Genomic DNA, 20,929 nt, shown 5'->3' on the forward strand with positions numbered 1-20,929 from the left:
GGTATCCCAGCTTTCACTTTTGACAGGTCCTTTGGAAAATGAAAGATAAAATCGGATTGGTTGCTATGGGCAACTAAGCCAGACCTACTTTACACCCGTAAAGTGATAAATGAACCAATAGTTCTAAGAAACGGTGATCTAGCAACTATTCTGCAGCATCTATATTCTAATGAATTGGTAGCCAGTTTGTAACGAAGGTCCAGGTGGGTGTTACTAGTTGGGGGTGTATCCCTGCATAGTCTGGCGCTGGCAACAGTGATTGGACAGTGTCAATCAGACACCCCACAACACAAAATAGGGCATTTTCTGATGACACCCTCCCTTTAAGAATACAAACTGCATTACTGTATCATTTATGATCTAGAATATGCAGAGGTTATTCCAAGGCATAAGGGACCAACCATCATATATTCCAGGGTTAAAACTAGGGTCCCGATTAGGCTAGTCAAAGTAGTCATATACAACCCAAGAAAGCAACGAGGGAGATTGATCAAAACTACTGCAATGGAAGAGTATGGACTTATGCACACACCAGAGCCCAGTGTGCAAAACCTGTACCTGTATCTTCTGCAGACAAAGTCATACACACTCTGTCGGATTTCATGAGTACAGTAAAATACCCAAAGAAGCAATAATGCTTGGGGAAGGGGCACCTTTGTACAGATGGAGTCCGAGATGAAACGTCAACAATTTGTTTTTTTTATCCCATGTATATTGGCCCTCTTATTTGGACGACTATCCCTTATTCCCATGACATTGGAGACATGCAGAGGTGCACAAACATTATCCCATGTATATTGGCCCTCTTATTTCCATTCTCCGGACGGTGATAGAGTTGAATACTTTGGGGGGGGGTATTTTGTGCAGCACTGTGGCATTTGGTTCTGCTGGGGGGGTATTTTGTGCAGCACTGTGGTATTTGGTTCTGCTGGGGGGGGTATTTTGTGCAGCGCTGTGGTATTTGGTTCTGCTGGGGGGGTATTTTGTGCAGCACTGTGGCATTTGGTTCTGCTGGGGGGGTATTTTGTGCAGTGCTGTGGCATTTGGTTCTGCTGGGGGGGTATTTTGTGCAGCACTGTGGTATTTGGTTCTGCTGGGGAGGTATTTTGTGCAGCACTGTGGTATTTGGTTCTGCTGGGGGGGGGGGGGTATTTTGTGCAGCACTGTGGCATTTGGTTCTGCTGGGGGGGTATTTTGTGCAGCACTGTGGTATTTGGTTCTGCTGGGGTGGTATTTTGTGCAGCACTGTGGTATTTGGTTCTGCTGGGGTGGTATTTTGTGCAGCACTGTGGTATTTGGTTCTGCTGGAGTGGTATTTTGTGCAGCACTGTGGTATTTGGTTCTGCTGGGGTGGTATTTTGTGCAGCACTGTGGTATTTGGTTCTGCTGGGGTGGTATTTTGTGCAGCACTGTGGTATTTGGTTCTGCTGGGGGGGGTATTTTGTGCAGCACTGTGGTATTTGGTTCTGCTGGAGTGGTATTTTGTGCTGCACTGTGGTATTTGGTTCTGCTGGGGTGGTATTTTGTGCTGCACTGTGGTATTTGGTTCTGCTGGGGTGGTATTTTGTGCTGCACTGTGGTATTTGGTTCTGCTGGGGTGGTATTTTGTGCTGCACTGTGGTATTTGGTTCTGCTGGGGTGGTATTTTGTGCTGCACTGTGGTATTTGGTTCTGCTGGGGTGGTATTTTGTGCTGCACTGTGGTATTTGGTTCTGCTGGGGTGGTATTTTGTGCTGCACTGTGGTATTTGGTTCTGCTGGTGTGGTACTTTGTGCTGCACTGTGGTATTTGGTTCTGCACTACAGTATTGTTGGCCCCGCGTGCTTCTGTTGTCCCTGCCTATTTGTTAGCCCCGCCTTCTGTCAATTTGGACTCGCCTACAAGATCGGGGCCACCTTTATTTTATTTTTTCCAGGGCCACTTTAAGTTCCCAGTCCACCTCTGGTTTCTGTGCTTTGCTCACCCAAACAGTACCATTATTGTGCCTATACAGCAACTTCTAGCCATGGAACATGATCGCATCGGACACTTTCATACACAAAAAACCTACGGATTTCTACCGTTGAAATATTCCTGCTGGACATAAATTTTATTCTACACATTTTAGATGATGAAATTAGCAGGAGAACCTTGATCACTCTGACTGAAGCTATCAGTGATGAGTTGGAGGACACTTAAAACAACCAACACAAAGTGAGAAATAACTCATTACCAAGGCATGACCGGTTCACTTTTTTTTATTATCAGCTTTTCGTATATAAATTGATATTTCCCAATCATTCTGGCTCTACTGGATGCCTTCGAGTGACAACTGCAGTACATAAGATGATATACAATAAGATCAATTAAAAGTGCTACAAAAAGTCAAGGTATGGCCCCAGCCTAAAGGGACCAGTCAGCAGATTTCAAATCCTGGAGTCTGGAAGAGAGGGCCGCTGGACATGGCTGAAATACATTTTGACGGTAAGGTCCCAAATGTTGTACGTTGTTGTCTTCTGTTCTTTCGAGATATGCTTACATGCGGGTCAGCTGGTGCCAAAGACTGGATGGCATGATGTTCTCAATCTTTTCCAGCATAAAAGTGAAGGGTGTGAGCAGTGTCACGAAAAACTGAAAGAATAAAAGGAGAATATGAGTACAGTGTCTGTTCCAACACCACAGCAGAGCCGGCTTCATTCCAGCATGCAGACGGAGAAGTGGAGATAGCCGGCAGGGCTATTCCCTCTACATTCAACACATGCGGTAAATTGGAGTCGGGTGTTATCTAATTCCTGCTTCACAGACAGATCTGTCATTTCTCTTCTAAAGGGAATGCAAAGGAAATTCTTCTACACAGGAATCTGTCATGGGAAACATTAACCCTTTAATACTTCACCTTCTCCATAATGTATACCAATTGACTTTTTTTTTTTCCTTTTTCCATGTTTTTACTGGTGTCCTACAGGAAAATTCTCATGGAACAAATTTTTTTTTTTAAGAAATATTTTTTCTCTTGCTAAAAAAAATATACACACCAGTATTAGTGATGGTTCAATTCAATACAACGCAGACAAGTATCAGTAATGATAAGGTATGAAAACGCAACTGAAAGCTGCAGGGGTGCCAGGACTTGGACGCCACGCTGATCTGATATTGATCAATATCAGAAAACCGGACAACCCCTTTAAGAATCCTTTACATAAAACTGTGAAACTTCTTCAGGTTTTGGAGTACTTTATGAAATGAAACCAAATAAAAAAAATAAATGCAAAAAAAATAAAATAAAAAATCCCTGGCGTTGGTTAAGGAGGACTTGTCACCTCTCCTGACATGCCAACTACTTGCATTACCTATGAAATGATGATTCTGGAGCATCTTCTCATATAACTGTATATTGTAGAATTCCTCTATTTAGAAGCACTGATTGGATAGTGTCAGACTGTGCAGGGACACACTCCCAACTGGTAACACCATGCTGGACCTTTTATTGCCGACTGCTTGGAGAGTCATAAGAACAGATGCCCCAGAATAATTTCATGGGGACTTCAAGTAGTTACTAAAGGTGAAAGAACCTCTCCACGTCCATGCAAATTGTGCCTTTTTTTGTTGTTGAAAAGGTATTGCAGTATATATTTAAAAGTAAACTTTCTTAAACAGCTGTCCCACCCACCGCGCCGGACCTGTGGAGGTAAACATACTTACCTGTTCCTCGCTGCTCAGTTACGGCTACTTCAATCCACTGCACGCCAATCCCCGCTTGTAAACATCTGGCAATGTCTGCAGCGATGATGTGTCCCCCGAGGGGCAGGTGACCCACTGAGGCAACCAACATTTTTTAAAGGGCTTTTATCATTGTAGTGAAACTGGCTGACCTGCACCATGTGCTAGAAGTCTTGGTCCCATCCCCATCTATGGCTTTATTGCCGAGAAAACCAAACTTTTAGTATGTGCAAATGAGCCTCTAGGAGTAACAGGGGTGTTGCCGTTACTCCTACAGGCTCCGTTCTCCCTGCACTTTGATTGACAGGGCCAGGCAGTGTAAGTGGCATCACACCTGGCCCTGACTTCTCTTAGTCTCGCGCCTTTGTCGTGTGTTAGTACCTGGCGCAGGGGCAGTTCTCTCCTGTACAGTGCCTGTGCCAGGTGGTGAATGACTCCGAGAGGCTCACAGATGGGGACAGGACCAAGACTGTTAGCTTCTGCTGACCTGCGAACATGTCACAGGTCAGCCTGTTTCACTACAATGATTCTGCTGGAGAACCCCTTTAACCATGACCCATATGCATTCACAATCAGTACAGTTTTGCTTTGTGTGCGCTTTTAATTTTTCTCGTAAAAAAAATAAAATTATCTGGTCAGCAGAACCGATCATCATTTTGTAAGTATCATTCAGAAAATCAGCCATTGATATAACTGCCTATTCTTGGACAGGAATAGGACAGGTTATTTTTTGGACGGACCACGGAACGGAGCAACGCGTGCTGTCCGCATCTTTTGCAGCCCCCATTGAAGTGAATGGGTCCGCATCCAAAGCCGTAAAAACTGCGGCCCGGATGCGGACCGAAACAACGTCGTGTGCATGAGGCCTAACAAACATGAAAATCAGACAGATGACAAATGTCTACTTGTATTGCAGATTTATTTTGAACACCAACCTTACAGGCAAATATTGGTAGATTTTTATTTTATTTTAAGAAAAAGACTACTCGTATACCAAATGAACAGCCAGTGTCTGATTGGTGGCCAGATCATCTGTTGTTAATTGGCCGCTTCTGCAAACCAATTAAGCTGGGTTTCTACGCTCAGGTTTCGAGATGCAGTTTTTGGAGCCAAAACCAGGAACATGTCGTGAAGAGAAGACACGTATAAAAGAGACTGAGCGTTCTCCTCTCTTTGAGCCCACTCCTGGCTTTGGCTTGAATGTGGAAACCCAGCCTTAATGCCAGAAAATCAGCAGAAATGGTTGATGCTGGCTGTTCGCTGATGCTTATAAAATGTGTTTAGCGAACTTAAAACCCAAACCATAGATCTGCTAAAATGAATAGCTGTCATAGGCAACCCTAAGTAGGTCCACATGGGATCCGCTGCCGATTTTACCATGGACCCGCAGCATAATCCTCATGAATTATATTCAGATTTTGCCACAGATGTAATTAGGGATTTCATCCACACCATACAAATTGACGTGCTGCACATCAAATCTGCACCATGGGTCAATTTATAGTGTGGATGGTTTTTCATAGCTTGGATGAGACTAATTGAAACCTCATCTATTTTGAACTATACAATGCTGCAGATCTGCCTCGGAAGCTGCAAATTCACAAAAGCAAATTTAGGCCGCAAGAGGATCCAGCACAAATGGTGGTTGTCGGCCAGAGCAAAAACTGCTGCATGCAACGTCCTTTTGTCCAGCCTAAACCTGGCATTTATGCCGGAAAGGGATCTGGTGGTGATCTGCTGAATCCGGCAATGCCAGATCCGGTGAACTTTGGCAGGATATTCTCCGCCGGAACAGTCTGTTGAAAACGTTCACCGGAGATGTGAACGTGGCCTTAGAGTTTTTGTCACGTGTGAACGAGGTTTTTCCAATGGTCCTTAGGTTCTGACTGTTGGAACCACTAAACATGAGAAGTAAGCATACAGATCCCATAGGCCTGTGATGGCTCCAGCTGTGGTAAAACTACAACTCCCAAGATGCACACTTGCTTGGCTGTTCTCAGAACTCCATAGAAATGAATAGACCATGCTGGGAGTCGTAGTTTCACCACAGCTGGAGTGCCGAAGGTTAGCCGTCACTGCCATAGGCTCTGACTACACTGAATGAGGCTGGTTTGCAGGTATTTGCACAGCACTTATTTGGGCTTGACTAATACACTGCTCAAAAAAATAAAGGGAACACAAAAATAACACATCCTAGATCTGAGTTAATTAAATATTCTTCTGAAATACTTTGTTCTTTACACACAAAATCACACAAAAATAAAAAAATGGAAATCAAATTTTTCAACCCATGGAGGTCTGGATTTGGAGTCACCCTCAAAATTAAAGTGGAAAAACACACTACAGGCTGATCCAACTTTGATGTAATGTCCTTAAAACAAGTCAAAATGAGGCTCAGTAGTGTGTGTGGCCTCCACGTGCCTGTATGACCTCCCTACAACGCCTGTGCATGCTCCTGATGAGGTGGCGGACGGTCTCCTGAGGGATCTCCTCCCAGACCTGGACTAAAGCATCTGCCAACTCCTGGACAGTCTGTGGTGCAAAGTGACGTTGGTGGATAGAGCGAGACATGATGTCCCAGATGTGCTCAATTGGATTCAGGTCTGGGGAACGGGCGGGCCAGTCTATAGCATCAATGCCTTCGTCTTGCAGGAACTGCTGACACACTCCAGCCACATGAGGTCTAGCATTGTCTTGCATTAGGAGGAACCCAGGGCCAACTGCACCAGCATATGGTCTCACAAGGGGTCTGAGGATCTCATCTCGGTACCTAATGGCATTCAGGCTACCTCTGGCGATCACATAGAGGGCTGTGCGGCCCTCCAAAGAAATGCCACCCCACACCATTACTGACCCAATGCCAAACCGGTCATGCTGGAGGATGTTGCAGGCAGCAGACATTCTCCACGGCGTCTCCAGACTCTGTCACGTATGTCACATGTGCTCAGTGTGAACCTGCTTTCATCTGTGAAGAGCACAGGGCGCCAGTGGCGAATTTGCCAATCTTGTGTTCTCTGGCAAATGCCAAACGTCCTGCACGGTGTTGGGCTGTAAGCACAACCCCCACCTGTGGACGTCGGGCCCTCATATCACCCTCATGGAGTCTGTTTCTGACCGTTTGAGCAGACACATGCACATTTGTGGCCTGCTGGAGGTCATTTTGCAGGGCTCTGGCAGTGCTCCTCCTGTTCCTCCTTGCACAAAGGCGGCGGTAGCGATCCTGCTGCTGGGTTGTTGCCCTCCTACGGCCTCCTCCACATCTCCTGATGTACTGGCCTGTCTCCTGGTAGTGCCTCCATGCTCTGGACACTACGCTGACAGACACAAACCTTCTTGCCACAGCTCGCATTGATGTGCCATCCTGGATAAGCTGCACTACCTGAGCCGCTTGTGTGGGTTGTAGACTCTGTCTCATGCTACCACTAGAGTGAAAGCACCGCCAGCATTCAAAAGTGACCAAAACATCAGCCAGGGAGCATAGGAACTGAGAAGTGGTCTGTGGTTACCACTCCAGAACCACTCCTTTATTGGGGGTGTCTTGCTAATTGCCTATAATTTCCACCTGTTGTCTATCCCATTTGCACAACAGCATGTGAAATTGATTGTCACTCAGTGTTGCTTCCTAAGTGGACAGTTTGATTTCACAGAAGTGTGATTGACTTGGAGTTACATTGTGTTGTTTAAGTGTTCCCTTTATTTTTTGGAGCAGTGTACAACTGCTCGTTCGTTCCAAGGGTCAGTGAGCTGAGCCCCGCCAGTCAGTAGGTGATGTCCACTTACTGTGATGAGATAACCCCTTAATAAGCTAAGAATCAATCTGCTTGCAGGAATGGCTGGTGTCCCCGGTTGGCCTTTTAGACGGTTTAGAGTTTTATAGCAGTTTTCTTTAATGTTCACCTCGAGGACAAAACATTCTAAGCCTGAATGTTCTGTCTGTGCAAGTTTAGCCAACTGGCCATGTAAAGACAGGAAGAGGTCCTCTTGTATGTCGTTCATGGAAGCATTACACAGGAATACAATGTTACAGCAGTCTAGTGACCCACAACAGCACTGTAAAGATAGACTACAATGTCATAAAATAACATTTGCAGGGATCAGTAAGAGAGCAGCACCTTTGTACTCATCACCTTTTACGAAGATGTGGCCCATTACGGGATCACTGACATTACAGGCATGTGCTGATGTTTAAACAACAGATTATTGCGATGGAGCCAAGTCTTGGTCCCTTATGATCAGCAAACCGTAACTTTATTTTTTTTTTTTGCTTTACGGCGTGGTTTCCAACATTACAATTTCCCTTCCCATGTGAGGAAATGAAATTGCATGCAAAGTACTTTGGCACCTGCTTCCAGCCTTGTTTTGAACATTGTCTGTGCTGGTTATTCATCTCTCCTGGTTTCCAGTGATGACAGCAACCTTATTAAAGGAATCTGTCTTCACATGCTAAGCCTTAAAGGGGGCACAGAGAATCTACTGTTAGTGCTATGCTCAGGCCCGTCCATGGAGCCTTCATGTTCTATAGTGAGCATCTGATGAGTCCTTTATGCCACTGATCAATTGTGTATATTGAAATCCAGTTTATAGATGCCAAATTATGCCACAACTGCGTAGAGGGCCCATTTTAGTGAAAATCTGTCCCACAGCAAAAATTTTAATTAATGTCCTATATTTTGATGAAAAACTACTGGAGTAGTTTTTACATCAGCCGCATGGACTGCCGAATACGCGCCTAATTTATGACAAGGCGCATACGATGTGATAAATTAGGCGCATTCTTTGGCCGTAAAGGATAAATCAAACACCAGTGTAAAACGCCGGTCTTTGTAAATGACCCCCCTTAGGGCTCATGCACATAACCGTGATCGGCCCAGAAACATGGTCTGTGTGTCTGCCGGATTTCCCTTGCCTACCTCAGCTCCCCTGAACTGTATAGTGTTTTATGATACACAGTCTGTTCATATCTGATTGTGCATCTCTTCTACTGAACTCACAGGTCACTGTAGGAGATCTGGCAGATACATGGGAGATCCGGCAGACACACGGACCAGGTTTCCCGGACCGATCACAGTCGTGTGCATGAGGCTTCCATGTTAGACGCGCAGGAACTGAAGTTGACCTGATGATACTGCACCCGATATGTAAGATAACCAGCTAATAGCAAGAACTGACCAGGAAGTAAAATCATTTCATTCCACTATCAACAGGGACCCTTTAAATATCTGGTCCATTAGGCAAGTGTTTTTATTTTCAAGTAAGTGAATGGTTCTATCTAATCTCTGCATTGCCAAGAGTTTCACGGGAACTCCACAGATATGTAGGCTAAGTGGCCACCCCATACAATAAATGATTGTAGAACCTGAAAATTAAAACGTAGAGTAATAATAGTATTTCTAATCACCTAAATTAGTTATCATTGCTTAAAGGACATCTGTCAGAAGATTCGCACCTATAAAACTAGCTGACCTGTTACATGTGCACTTGGCAGCTGAAGGTATCTGTGTTGGCCCCATGTTCACATGTGTCTGCACTACTGAGAAAAATGAAGTTTTAAAGTATGCAAATGAGCCTCTAAGCGCAATGGGCTTAGCTCTCCATGGAATGGCAATGCCCCCATTGCTCCTAGAGGCTCATTTGCATATTGTAAAACTGAAATACAGGCACAAATGAACATGGGACCAACACAGATGCTCACAGAAGCCCTTTGAAACCCACCTTGCAGGCACAGATACGATTGGCATTATGGCCCCTTATATCTATAACACCGCGCAACAAAAAAAACTTTTCGTCTGCTACTGGGCAAAAACCATTTGTCCTATACTAAATCGAGTGTGCGGATTACAAATCCAAAGTCAGAATTGCTGTAAAAAGTCACAAAATTTGCTATGCATAAGTATGCCAAAATGAATTAAGAACTTGGAAAGCATTGAATAGTTTTGAACAGAACGAGTTTTACTCCAACAATTACCTGATCTACATCAACGTTTGCATAGTAAACAGTGTATGAAAATGTAATGGAATAACAAAATTTCAAAAAGTCTTGTTTTTCAGTATAAAAGTCTTACTTGAGCAAGGCCCAGTACTGTTAAAAGTGCTTCAGGCATCTGCTTTTGTGAACGGTCATATTTTCCCGTTGCAAAAACCAGCAGTAGTCCCCCATCATGTTGGGATTCCAGCGGCCTTGATACCTGTTCTCCATTGTAGAAATATCTTTATGGAACCTCTCTCCATGTTCGTCATTTACGTGTCCCAAATTGGGTGGGAAAAAGTCAAGAAGGGAATGTAAGAAATGCACTTTCAATGACATTCGGCAGCCATGTTGTTCATATGCTGTAAGCATGTTGTCTACTAATTCAGCATAGTTTACAGCTCGTCTGTTCCCAAGGAAGTTCTGCACTACTAGCACAAATGCATCCCAAGCTGCAAGACACACTCGCTTTGTCAGATTCTTGTGCTGATCACAAGTAGTGTATTTGCCACATATGTAGCATAAATTGTCTGGATCGTCAACACATTTGCGTTTCTCCATCTTAAGTTTCAAAACTGATAGCACTATAACAGATCACTTTATCAAAATCTGCCTTATATACTTACTGCTGACATCAGCCTGAGTGCATCCGGACGGGTCTGGACATGTCCATTGGCATATCTCCAATATAATGCAATAATATTATAACTGAATAGGCTTTGCATGTATAACTTAAAATCTAGATGTGTCAGGCAAATTTCGAGTTCATAACTTTGGAATCAGCGTGCTCATTTTAGCATAGATCACATCTTTTTCCTCTGTAATCAGTCGTATATTCATTATCAGTTGTAATCCATTTTCTTTGCCAGTTGATCGGTCAGGTTTCCCATGTTATGCTATTCTAGAAGTCAAAAAGCAAGCAAACCTGACAGAAAATAGCTATTGCACTTGAGAACATGGCCCTAGACAATCCTACAATGTAAGAACTCCATGGAATTCCTCAGGTTCCTGGACGTCAATGATGAACCTAAGGCTACTTTCACATCTCCGGTATGAATTCCGGCAGCTTTTTTCGTCAGAGAACAGCCTGACAGAATTCTCCAGATCCGGTTCTGCTGAATGTGGATGGAATATTCGCCGGCCCCATTAAGTATAATGGGGTCTGGGGGAGACCTGTACACCTTCCAGCAGACAAGCAGCGAACTGGCCATGCTGCGGTTTGTGTCTGGCCGATCCTCCGCTCGTCTGCAGGAGTTTCGGTGTAAAAGTAGCCTAATTCCAGATTATGAGTGGAATTAGGCTTCAGCATGTGATGCCTGGTTGGCATCTGGTGCCATATCTTGTCTAATTTGACTACCCCCTCCTGCTGTTGTAGAGCGTTAGACTGCAGTGTGTGTGGCCAGCTTACTGGCAGTGCCACCACTCTCAATTAGAAAGAATGAAGGTAGACAATGTCATCTCCTGCATTGGTGTCTGCGTATATACAAGGTGTTATACCAACAGCTCACAAGCACAATATCCCACTGTAAGCAATAGCGCTGCATGCCAAGTCATTACACTTGGCGGCTTCTCACTTTCCAAAACTATATTGGAGTGGCAGAGTGAAAGCTTTTTGGAAAGTCAAGTCACTGTGAAGCCTTTCAAAGGATGTGTAACAAAAGAGAACAGACAAGCAGAGGGGAAAAATACATCAGACACTGCTTTTAATAAGAAAATCCTTCACAGTCAGGGTTTTATTGAAAGAAAATCCTGAATTCCCACAGACCAAAGGGATCAGAGAATCAAAAACCTCAGCCACGGCCTGAGCTGAAGCGCTTTTGGCTCTGAAGTTTCTTGCTAGCATCAAAGTGGATAAAGATTCTTAAATCTCCTTCATCTGCAGAGAGGTGAGAACAATGCCTTTATCTTATGGGAAGGCCATAAAACAGAAAGAAAGGATGCAGTCAGGGGAGGTGGAAAGTGTGTTATCTTATTACCATCTGGACACTGGAGGTAAAGGCACATTTAAGGGAAAACACTCTACATTGCCATTTCACGTCTACATCTTTCTCCCCTTCACTTGGCTTCATTATACTGAGCAATACAGTACATACTTACAAATGAGCAAATAACGCTCCACATAATCACCGTGCATCTCCCCTTACTACATAACCATAGGCGTGCACTTATTAGCCAAATCTAGATTTTACAAGAATTAAGCAGAAATACGGACATATTACGACTTTCCTTGCACTTTATAGCCTCATATTTCACCGCACAGTGTGCGTTGTGCCATACATTGCTTTTGTGAACTGGTGCAGTGTATTACGGCTATAGCGGCTAAAAGTCACTAAAAATAACCTTCCTTGGATAAACCAGGTTTTCTTTTCTCTTTTTTTTTTTTACTTATTTGAAGCTGCTGAAGCTCCAACTCACAGTTCAAAGTTCAGATCACCCCTTATGCTTACAATGGGTCTGTGCTATGTGGAGCAGTACTACATGGATAGTTCTGCACCTGCCAAGTCTGGATCAGTCTTCCCCCAATCTGCTGCTCAATTACACTGAAAGGACTCAGGAGCTTCCACTCCGGTCCCCTCTATTATGTGAGCAAGTCCTCTGAAATGTAATTCAGAAGGGGCATGATGAAGATTACCGATCCCGACTCAGCAGGAGCAGTATTCATGTAGTACTCTTTCTAAGGCTACATGCACACGACCGTTGTGTGTTTTGCAGTCCGCAAATTGCAGAACGGCACGGACAGCCATTAATAAACTGCCTATTCTTGTCCGCATAACGGACAAGAATAGGACAGGTTATATTTTTTTGCGGACCACCGAACGGAGCAACGGATGTGGACAGCACACGGAGTGCTGTCCGCATCTTTTGCGGCCCCATTGAAGTGAATGGGTCCGCATCCAAGCCGCAAAAACGGTGGCTCGGATGTGGACAAAAACAACGTTCGTGTGCATGAGGCCTAACTCTGTTCCAGGAAAAATTCCTTAAAGGGAAACTCTGAAAAACCAAATTTCCCATGAAAGGGTTATATATTGATTAAAGATGTCAAATTCACCACCCTGGGGGTCATGCATAGCAGCAGCGTGAAACACTTTCATGCCAGATGAATATGTGTCCCACCCTCCTGTATGATGAGATTACAACCTCCAGCCTCTCTGCTCTCCACAGGGGTGGGCACAGGCTCCTGTTGGCATTAGAGATGATGATTACAGATTCCTGTGCCGGTGGCATAACAGAGAAGATTATTGAAGCCTCCTGGATACTCTACTAATTTCATAGCCTATATATAGGAGAATAATATAGGGTGGTTGTTCTGGCATACGCTAAACCACTCAGACTATTATGCTTAACTACGCAGAGGGAAACAAGAATGCCATTGTCGTAGGGTTCCCTGGAGGGGTAATGTCCCAGATATATAGCACCGACGTAAATGAGATGTGAACAGAACCTAACATTTTTACATGACTGATCAGTATAAAACTATTATGGTGGGTTTACACGGCCCGATATTCGGGCAGATTACGGGGAGGAACATTCCTGCGAACGCTCGTTCCTGACAATCTGCCCGTCTAAAGATGCAGCCGATCACGCGCATTCATCAAACTTTCATGTGTACAGATCATTTCTGGGCAGCAGATTGTGTGGTCTAAACAGAGATCTGCTGCCCAGAAACAGTACAGCTGTATAAGGGTGAGCGATGGCACTAGCGACCGGTGAAGGAGATCGCTGCATGTAAATACTGGGCTTCACCCCTACTGAACGAGCGGCCAGTTGTCGGGAGGGAACGCTTCCTTCCTGATAATCAGCTGCTCCTCGCCCCGTCATTAGTCACATTATTGAAGTCCAATGAAGTGAATGAATTAAGCGACCAACGAGGAACATTGCCCGTCACTTTCCATTAATCAACATTATTAACCCTTATTGTTGCCCAATGGAAGTTGAATTGAAGTACAGAACAAGGATTATTTATATTTAAATATTGTCCCTGATACTCCCCGTGTAAACCTGTCATCATAGTTTTACTGTGATCATTCAGGCTTATGATATCTGGATGTAAAAATGCTAGGCTCTGTTCACATCTGATTTTGTAGTACGTCCGTGGTATACAACATGGAACCCTACCACTTATGCCACTGTATAGGCATACAATGATACAAGATTGGATGGATAGATATAGATATAGATATGAGATAGATAGATAGATAGATAGATAGATGACAGATATGAGATAGATAGATAGATAGATAGATAGATAGATAGATAGATAGATAGAAGACAGATATGAGATAGATAGAAGACAGATATGAGATAGATAGAAAGATAGATAGATAGATAGATAGAAGACAGATAGATAGAAGATAGATATGAGATAGATAGAAGATAGATAGACAGATAGATATAGATAATTGATGTGGGTCAACAGAGTCAAATTAAAAAAATGTATATACTACTGAAAAGAAACCGTAGAAATCACAAGGATAAGGAAGACTAGATTTCCATACCATCAGCAGCAGATTCCTTTCTATTACAATAGAAAAGCCATAATGACCAGTGTGACCTTTGTTCTAACATACAAATATAACTTCTTACTAATACAGCTATAGGTTTTACTATGCCCTCTCCTTGAATGGAGACACAGACGTATCATACGCAGACGTGCCACATTTTCTGGATGTCACCCTAATGCCTTTTAGACGAATCCTAGTAAGGATGCATCTGCTTACGCTTTGATCTGGATCACAGTTTTTTAAATCCCAATATATCCTCTCCTAATGCAATCGCACAGTCAGGCAGGGTGAGATCACAGTCTGACCCTCCTACACCGTAGACTTCTGCTGCTGGCACCACCTGAGGCTGACATGTATTATCTTTTCAGAATTCCCCGGCAAAGTTGTGTGTATAGCACCAAGGTGATTGTGAATGTCAACGCGAGCCCGGAGAAGACTTTGATGGAAGTCGCAGGAAGTGTCTGACTCATGATCAACATGGCTGAAAGGCTAAAGGAGAGTTCACCTTTTCTGGAAAAATATGTATATGACACCATCAGAGCAGCACCGCTATCACTGCAAGAGAGCGCCAAGTGGAATATTAACATTAAACTTACCCATAGTAAAATCAGTATTAATAGTAAAATCTAAATACACTGCAACAAGGAAGGTTCGAGTACCCTAGGGGGACTAAAAAATAAAGTTTATAAAAACAATTACTATTGAGTTGGCCTTCTCCTACCCACTTTTTGGAAAAGCTTCGAGAGTGTCAGAAAAAGTCAGAAATGTTGTTGCAAAACGGCACTTGCAATTGTATCTGCAACTTTTCTATGCCAAAAAACTGCCCTAGAATGTTAGTATATGACCCCCAGTACACTGCATTTGTTCAAGTTCATGACAGATAATGTAAAATATTCATTCTTTGGATAAACAAGAACCAGACCCATTCTATGCTCGGTAGCCGGTTCGCCTACTGCACACTTTTCTGTTATCTTTCAGAGTGTGTGTGTTTGTGTGTGGTCTCACATCTCAGCGCTCCGACACCACTGCATAATCCATCACCTTTCTGCTGCACTGTCAGACGCAGATTTATTTCCTGCCTGGTAACTACCCATATCATCTCCCAGCTTTGAAGGAGTCATTCAGTACGATAGTACAAGCACTAAACAAGAATCATACATGATGGAGGGAATTTTTCTATAAAAATATTGCACGTTTTATGTGAGGAAATTAACATACAAATGCTCTGCTATGGTATGCCACGTAACCATCTTCATCTGTCCATTATATAAAGGGGATGTCCCATCTGGAACATTTATGGCTTGTTGCTCTTTTTCTGTGTCCTCTCTATTCACTGCTATGGGACTTCTGAGGCTTCACACAGCCCCATGGCCCCCCCAGCCCTCCTGGCTGGGACCACACCAAGCCTCACAGGCTTCCCCCTCTCTAGGGTCACTTCCTCTCCCAGACTCATACACTGAGGATTGGTTTATCCCTCATTGATTACAGCCCAGCTGGCCTCACCTGCGATCACCTCAGGTTAAAGAGAATAAGTGTACTGGAAGGATGTGGACTTGCAGGTCCCACTACCAAACCTACCGATCAATCCAAATAAAATCCAGCCCAGAACAACTTTAAACAAAATGATCTCCAGCAAGCTATGCCTTGCTGAAGCAGCACCATTTCTGGATTCCAGTTATCTCACCCAGCTAAACTGAAAACCCAGGTGAGATACACACCCTCACCACACCTTTATCATGCACTTCACCACAGCGCCCATTCCCCCGCAGAAGCCAAAAAATGTGTCTCTTGTGCTTTTATTGAGCCAGTATACCTCTATTTATTTTATTTGGCTGTAAAGAGTGGTGTAGACAACTATACTATTGTATATGGAGGCATCCAGTAAAATTAACACATTTGTTGGGTGATAGAGTTTTTTTTCCTCAAACATGGTTGCCTTTAGTGGCATACATCTTTGGTATGTCGTGAAATTGTTCCAATGTATGCCTCTGACAATTAACCTTTTTCCATATACTGGTAAAATTATTCACTGTGCAAATGTAGTAGGCCCGTGTACTTCTGTGTGGCTCCACCATAAGTCATAAAGTGGTCACTGGTGGGTGCCCAGCCACAGGTAACCCAATGAGCTCCAAAACAAAGATGTGGAGTTTCCATGTTCCCAATGAGGAGGTGGATCTGCACAATCATCATTCTCTGAAATCAATAGGAATTATGTAATCTACTGAAATGGGGAATGGTATGTGGGCGTTCTTGGTAATGATCATCTATCCCTGGTGGCTAAACTTCCACTGATCACCATTTTATGACAGGCATAATCAATATGACCCAAAACTGAACAATTCCTACTATATTGTTATACCCGGGATGCTGGGGGTCGCAAACACAAGCAGGCAGCACCATCAGTGTCCTGTCTCTGTGGTAACTACGCAAGTGCTCTGAGTGCAGGAGCGCCTGTCAATCAGAGGAAACAATGGCACGTCCGGCATAACGTCATATGACTTTGGGCATCCCTTGTAACTTTAGTGCGGCCCATTTAGACAAGCAGCCTGTGAATAAGGTCTTCTGGCTTAGATTACATTTATTCTAGTGATAACTGACTTCTTGCTTGGATTTCTGACTCTGCTTCTGCCTGCTGATTTGGAACCTGACGTGACTTCTTGGTTTTGACCCAGCTCACTGGAGTCTTATTCTTGTGTTCAGCTTTTGGCTGTGATTGTCTCTCCTGGTTTTGACCCATTCTGTTTGTTATGGTTTTGTTCATTGTTTCTGGTGTATTTTTACTTGCGTCTTTCTGTCCTTGCTTTTCTCCCTGCACAGACACCAGCACTTAGTCAAGTAGGGACTGCCATCCAGTTGCAGGCTGTTGCTTAGAATGGATCATGCAACTAGGTAAGAACAGTGGTGCAGGTGTAGTTCAGGGCTTCAAAGTTCCCTACCGTGACATATATGCAATCTTAGGTCACAGTGAAAAACGGCCGTCACATGGCCATTTTTAGAACAAACTGAAGTCAATGGGGCTATTCACATAGCCATTTTTTTTAACGACCAGTAAATAGTGGTGGTCAAAAAATAGAATATCCCATTTTTGGTCATTTTCACAGCCAGACGGACCCAATTGAAATAAATGGGACCATTTTTAGACATTAGATAGAAGTGCACCCGTCTAATGGCAGTTAAAAACGGGTACACTAGTGGAAAATGGCAGTTTAGGGGTTAAAATAAAAAAGAAATCTGAATAAATTACTTACCTCATTCACTTGCATGCGCAAAGGCAGTCCTTTCTTTCTTGATGCTGAAGGACCTGCGCTCAAAGTGTGATGATGTCACCATGCGCTCCCAGCTGGGAGCGCATGGTGACGTCTTCACGCTGGGAGAGCAGGTCCATAGGCAGGTCCTTCAGCATCAGGAGCAAGGTGAGAATTTTTTTATTTTTGTGTGTCTGTGTTGTGTGAATGTAGCCTTGTGCTGCACGGAAGACAGCACACACTGATTCCATGGCAATGTACGCTAAACCACTGACTGAAATCCTTACACAAACTGACTGTCCAAAAACCAGATAGAACATATAGAAAGTGCATCTGAAACTTTTTTTTAAGCAAATAATGATATATATATGTAACACCGATCAATCTAACCCTATGTACCGACACTGCATTTCACAGCAGGGCTTTAGACTGATGTGGTGCTGGGGAATGGTTTCTGTTGCCTTCAGGTCTTTCCATATGGAGGGATAAACTGATCAAAGACTTTTATAAAATGTTTCAGTCCCTTTGACTATGCAGAAAAGCCTCCAGCCACTGCTACACCATACGGCTAGCACAAGTGCACACGGTATAGGTTTACATAGCCAAAAGCAGTGTATCGAATGCGGCCAGTTCATATTCCATGTTATCAAGTGGAAAAAAAATGCAAGCGGTGCAAAGATATTTTCAGAATGTCGTACGGTAAAATGTATGAAAATAGCAGGGAATAGCAGTGCATATTCCCAGTCCGTGCACCCTACGAATGGAAGGCATTACACAAGACAAGACAGACGTCTAATGACGGTATGTACGAGATATGGCGGCAGCGGTGAGGCTGTCCATGCTCCTTTCTCCTTCAGACAGACAAAAGACAGTGTTTATAGAGAAAACTAAATTGATTGTAAGCAGGGTTTGTTTAGGGGGCTTGGAAACTACCAGTTTATCTTGGCAATAGTATATGTAAGGAATTTTGCTCTGTTTGATATATGTTTATATCCCATGCTACCTATTTCTCAAGAATGTTTTCCCATTTAATTCTGATTGTCACGCTCTTAACCTCTTCTTTACTGCTTCACGCCGAGTCACCGTAGAATAAGACGAATATGTGATCCTTCACCAATCCCGGGGCAAGTAGGAGAAACACCTTTGGCAGTTCATTAACCCCATACTACAAGGCGGAATAAAGTTCCTAACAGTGTTGGGTTCCTGAGCCCCGCTTGACGCCCATCTGCAAAACCGTGCAATCCAGTTAACATGGTCCTAGAGGAACTGATGGAGCAGATAGCTAAGCCCATGCTTACAATACAGCCAGCAAGGGACTGCAGAGGAATTAATCACAGCCATGTCCAACTGCATTTTTTCACTTAACGCATAGCAGAAGTTTGGAGAAAGGAGGCCCCACTGCCAGGCCTGCAACTGCTTTGACAAAAATTAGTACACAGATCCAAGAAGAAATATGTTTTGTTAATTTAACCCCTCCAGGTGCAAAGTAATATTTAAAGGCTGCGGCTAATCTTTATTGAGGTGTTCAGTCTTTTCATAGCTCTATTATATATGTATTTCAGTTTGTGAAGTTTGTACGTGGACTTCATAAAAGGCGCCACTTGTTGGCTCCCGTCTGGTATACGTACAGGTCATTGCAGGGGTTGCCAGGTCGTCTGGGAAAATACTCAAGCGAGCGTTCTGCATTGTCACAAGCATCTACACGTTGGCTGCGAGAAGGTGAACGCTGCTTCATTCTCTTATGTCGTGAACATTTCTAACAAAAAAATATGCAATTTATCCTCATGCGTTCAATAGCAGTCGCTCAAACAGTGTGCATTCATATGGGCACTGTTTTTAAAAACGGACGTGTCCTTTTTAGGTATAAGTGAGTAATAGAAAATCTGTTGGGCGGTGGAAAAGTGGGGAGTGTGGTGTCAACAAACCAAAAGTGTAAAATTTTTGCACAAAAAATGTGCACTTTTCTATGACAAAAAAAAAGTGGTGCTGATGCTTGGATTAATCACCCCTTCTGTGTATACAGGCTGAACTAAACAATAATTGCTGAGCACAAGTATAAGTATTTCAGATGAATGTGGCCACATCAGAAATGTAAGGCTAAGGCTACATGCACACGATCGTGGTGTGTTTTGCGGTCCGCAAAACACTGATGGCGTCCGTGCGCGTTCCGCAATTTGCGGAACGGCACAGACAGCCTTTAATATAACTGCCTATTCTTGTCCGCAAAGCACAGACAAGAATAGGACAGGTTATATTTTTTTTTGCGGGGCCACAGAACGGAGCAATGGATGTGGACAGCACACGGAGTGTTAAGTAAATGGGTCCACATCCGAGCCGCCAAAACTGCGGCTCGGATGCGGACCAAAACAACGGCCGTGTGCATGAGGCCTAAAGCACTGTACAGAACCCCATTTGCAATGCTCATCTAGCAGCAGACTGTGGCCTCTTCCTTTGGGACAATCTTTGATATACGTGCTGGGAGCTCAAATGGTAACACAGCCATAGGCACCCACTGAAAGCGGCCAGATCCCATTATAGTCTAGGGGTCCAGCAATGAATGGCAGTACCAGGCAATGCCAGATCTGGTGAACTCCGGCAGAGAATAGGTTACCAGTGATGTGATGGTAGCCTAATAAGGCAATTGTGGCCAATGGGTGACTTATGCTGCTGTATGAATACTCCCAACATAAACCTCTGCAAGATGTCAAGAGAACTACAGATGCACTTGAATTAGGTCAGCAGTGCACACAAAGTACAATGACCAGACTGCAGGGCTACACAATGGGGCAGTCTTGCAGACTAGATCCACCATTAACATGAGAGCCTAGTAGATATTCTAGTATATATTTGTGCAGTCAACAGTTCATTAACAGATGAGCAGCTAAAAAGTGAAAGTGACATACTAATACTGTATTCATGTATGTAGCAGCTGAGCGGCAATCGGTATTAGGGCTCATGCATATGATCATGGACGTGTAGTGATCATGGACGGTTAGTAAAAATGTAATATTTTTATGGTGCTATGCAATAATTATTTCATAGTCTGCATCCGATCCCCATTTTTTGTGAGTTGGATGCAGAACCCATTCACGTCAATGGGGCCGCAAAAGGTGCGAAACAGCACACCGTGTGCTGTCCGCATCTATATGTCCATGCAGTGGCCCCGCCTTGTCCATTTTGTGGACAAGAATAGGACAGTTCTACAGAGGGCAGGACGTACGTTCGGCAAAATGTAGAATGCACACGGCCGGTATCCGTGTTTTGTGGATTCACAATTTGCGGACCGCAAAAACAGTGACAGGTGTGTGCATGTGCCCTTAGAATGTAAGGGCTGTATTAGGCTACTGTCACACTAGCGCTTCTATTTTCCGGTATTGAGATCAGTCATGGGAGAAAAACGCTTCCGTAACTGAACGGAATGCTCCAAAATGCATGTATGTGTATTCAGTAGGGAGAGGGAATAAAGCCATTGCCAGACACTTTTTGGGGCATTTTATAACCCAAGAGAACAAAAAGAT

At 43.8% G+C, this 20,929-nt stretch overlaps 1 protein-coding gene across 1 annotated transcript in view; it reads right to left on the reverse strand.

Annotated features, from left to right (window-relative positions):
• Positions 1-2,221: 2,221 nt before the first annotated feature.
• Positions 2,222-20,929, reverse strand: part of ST7L (suppression of tumorigenicity 7 like) — a 144,248-nt gene continuing 125,540 nt past the window's right edge. The window contains exon 15 of the mRNA XM_040423877.1: positions 2,222-2,610. Within this exon, the coding sequence (XP_040279811.1) occupies positions 2,515-2,610 (96 nt within the window). The 3' untranslated portion in view covers positions 2,222-2,514. The remainder of the gene's footprint in view (positions 2,611-20,929) is intronic.

Source organism: Bufo bufo, chromosome 3 (assembly GCF_905171765.1).
Source record: "Bufo bufo chromosome 3, aBufBuf1.1, whole genome shotgun sequence".
NCBI classification, from domain to species: domain Eukaryota; kingdom Metazoa; phylum Chordata; class Amphibia; order Anura; family Bufonidae; genus Bufo; species Bufo bufo.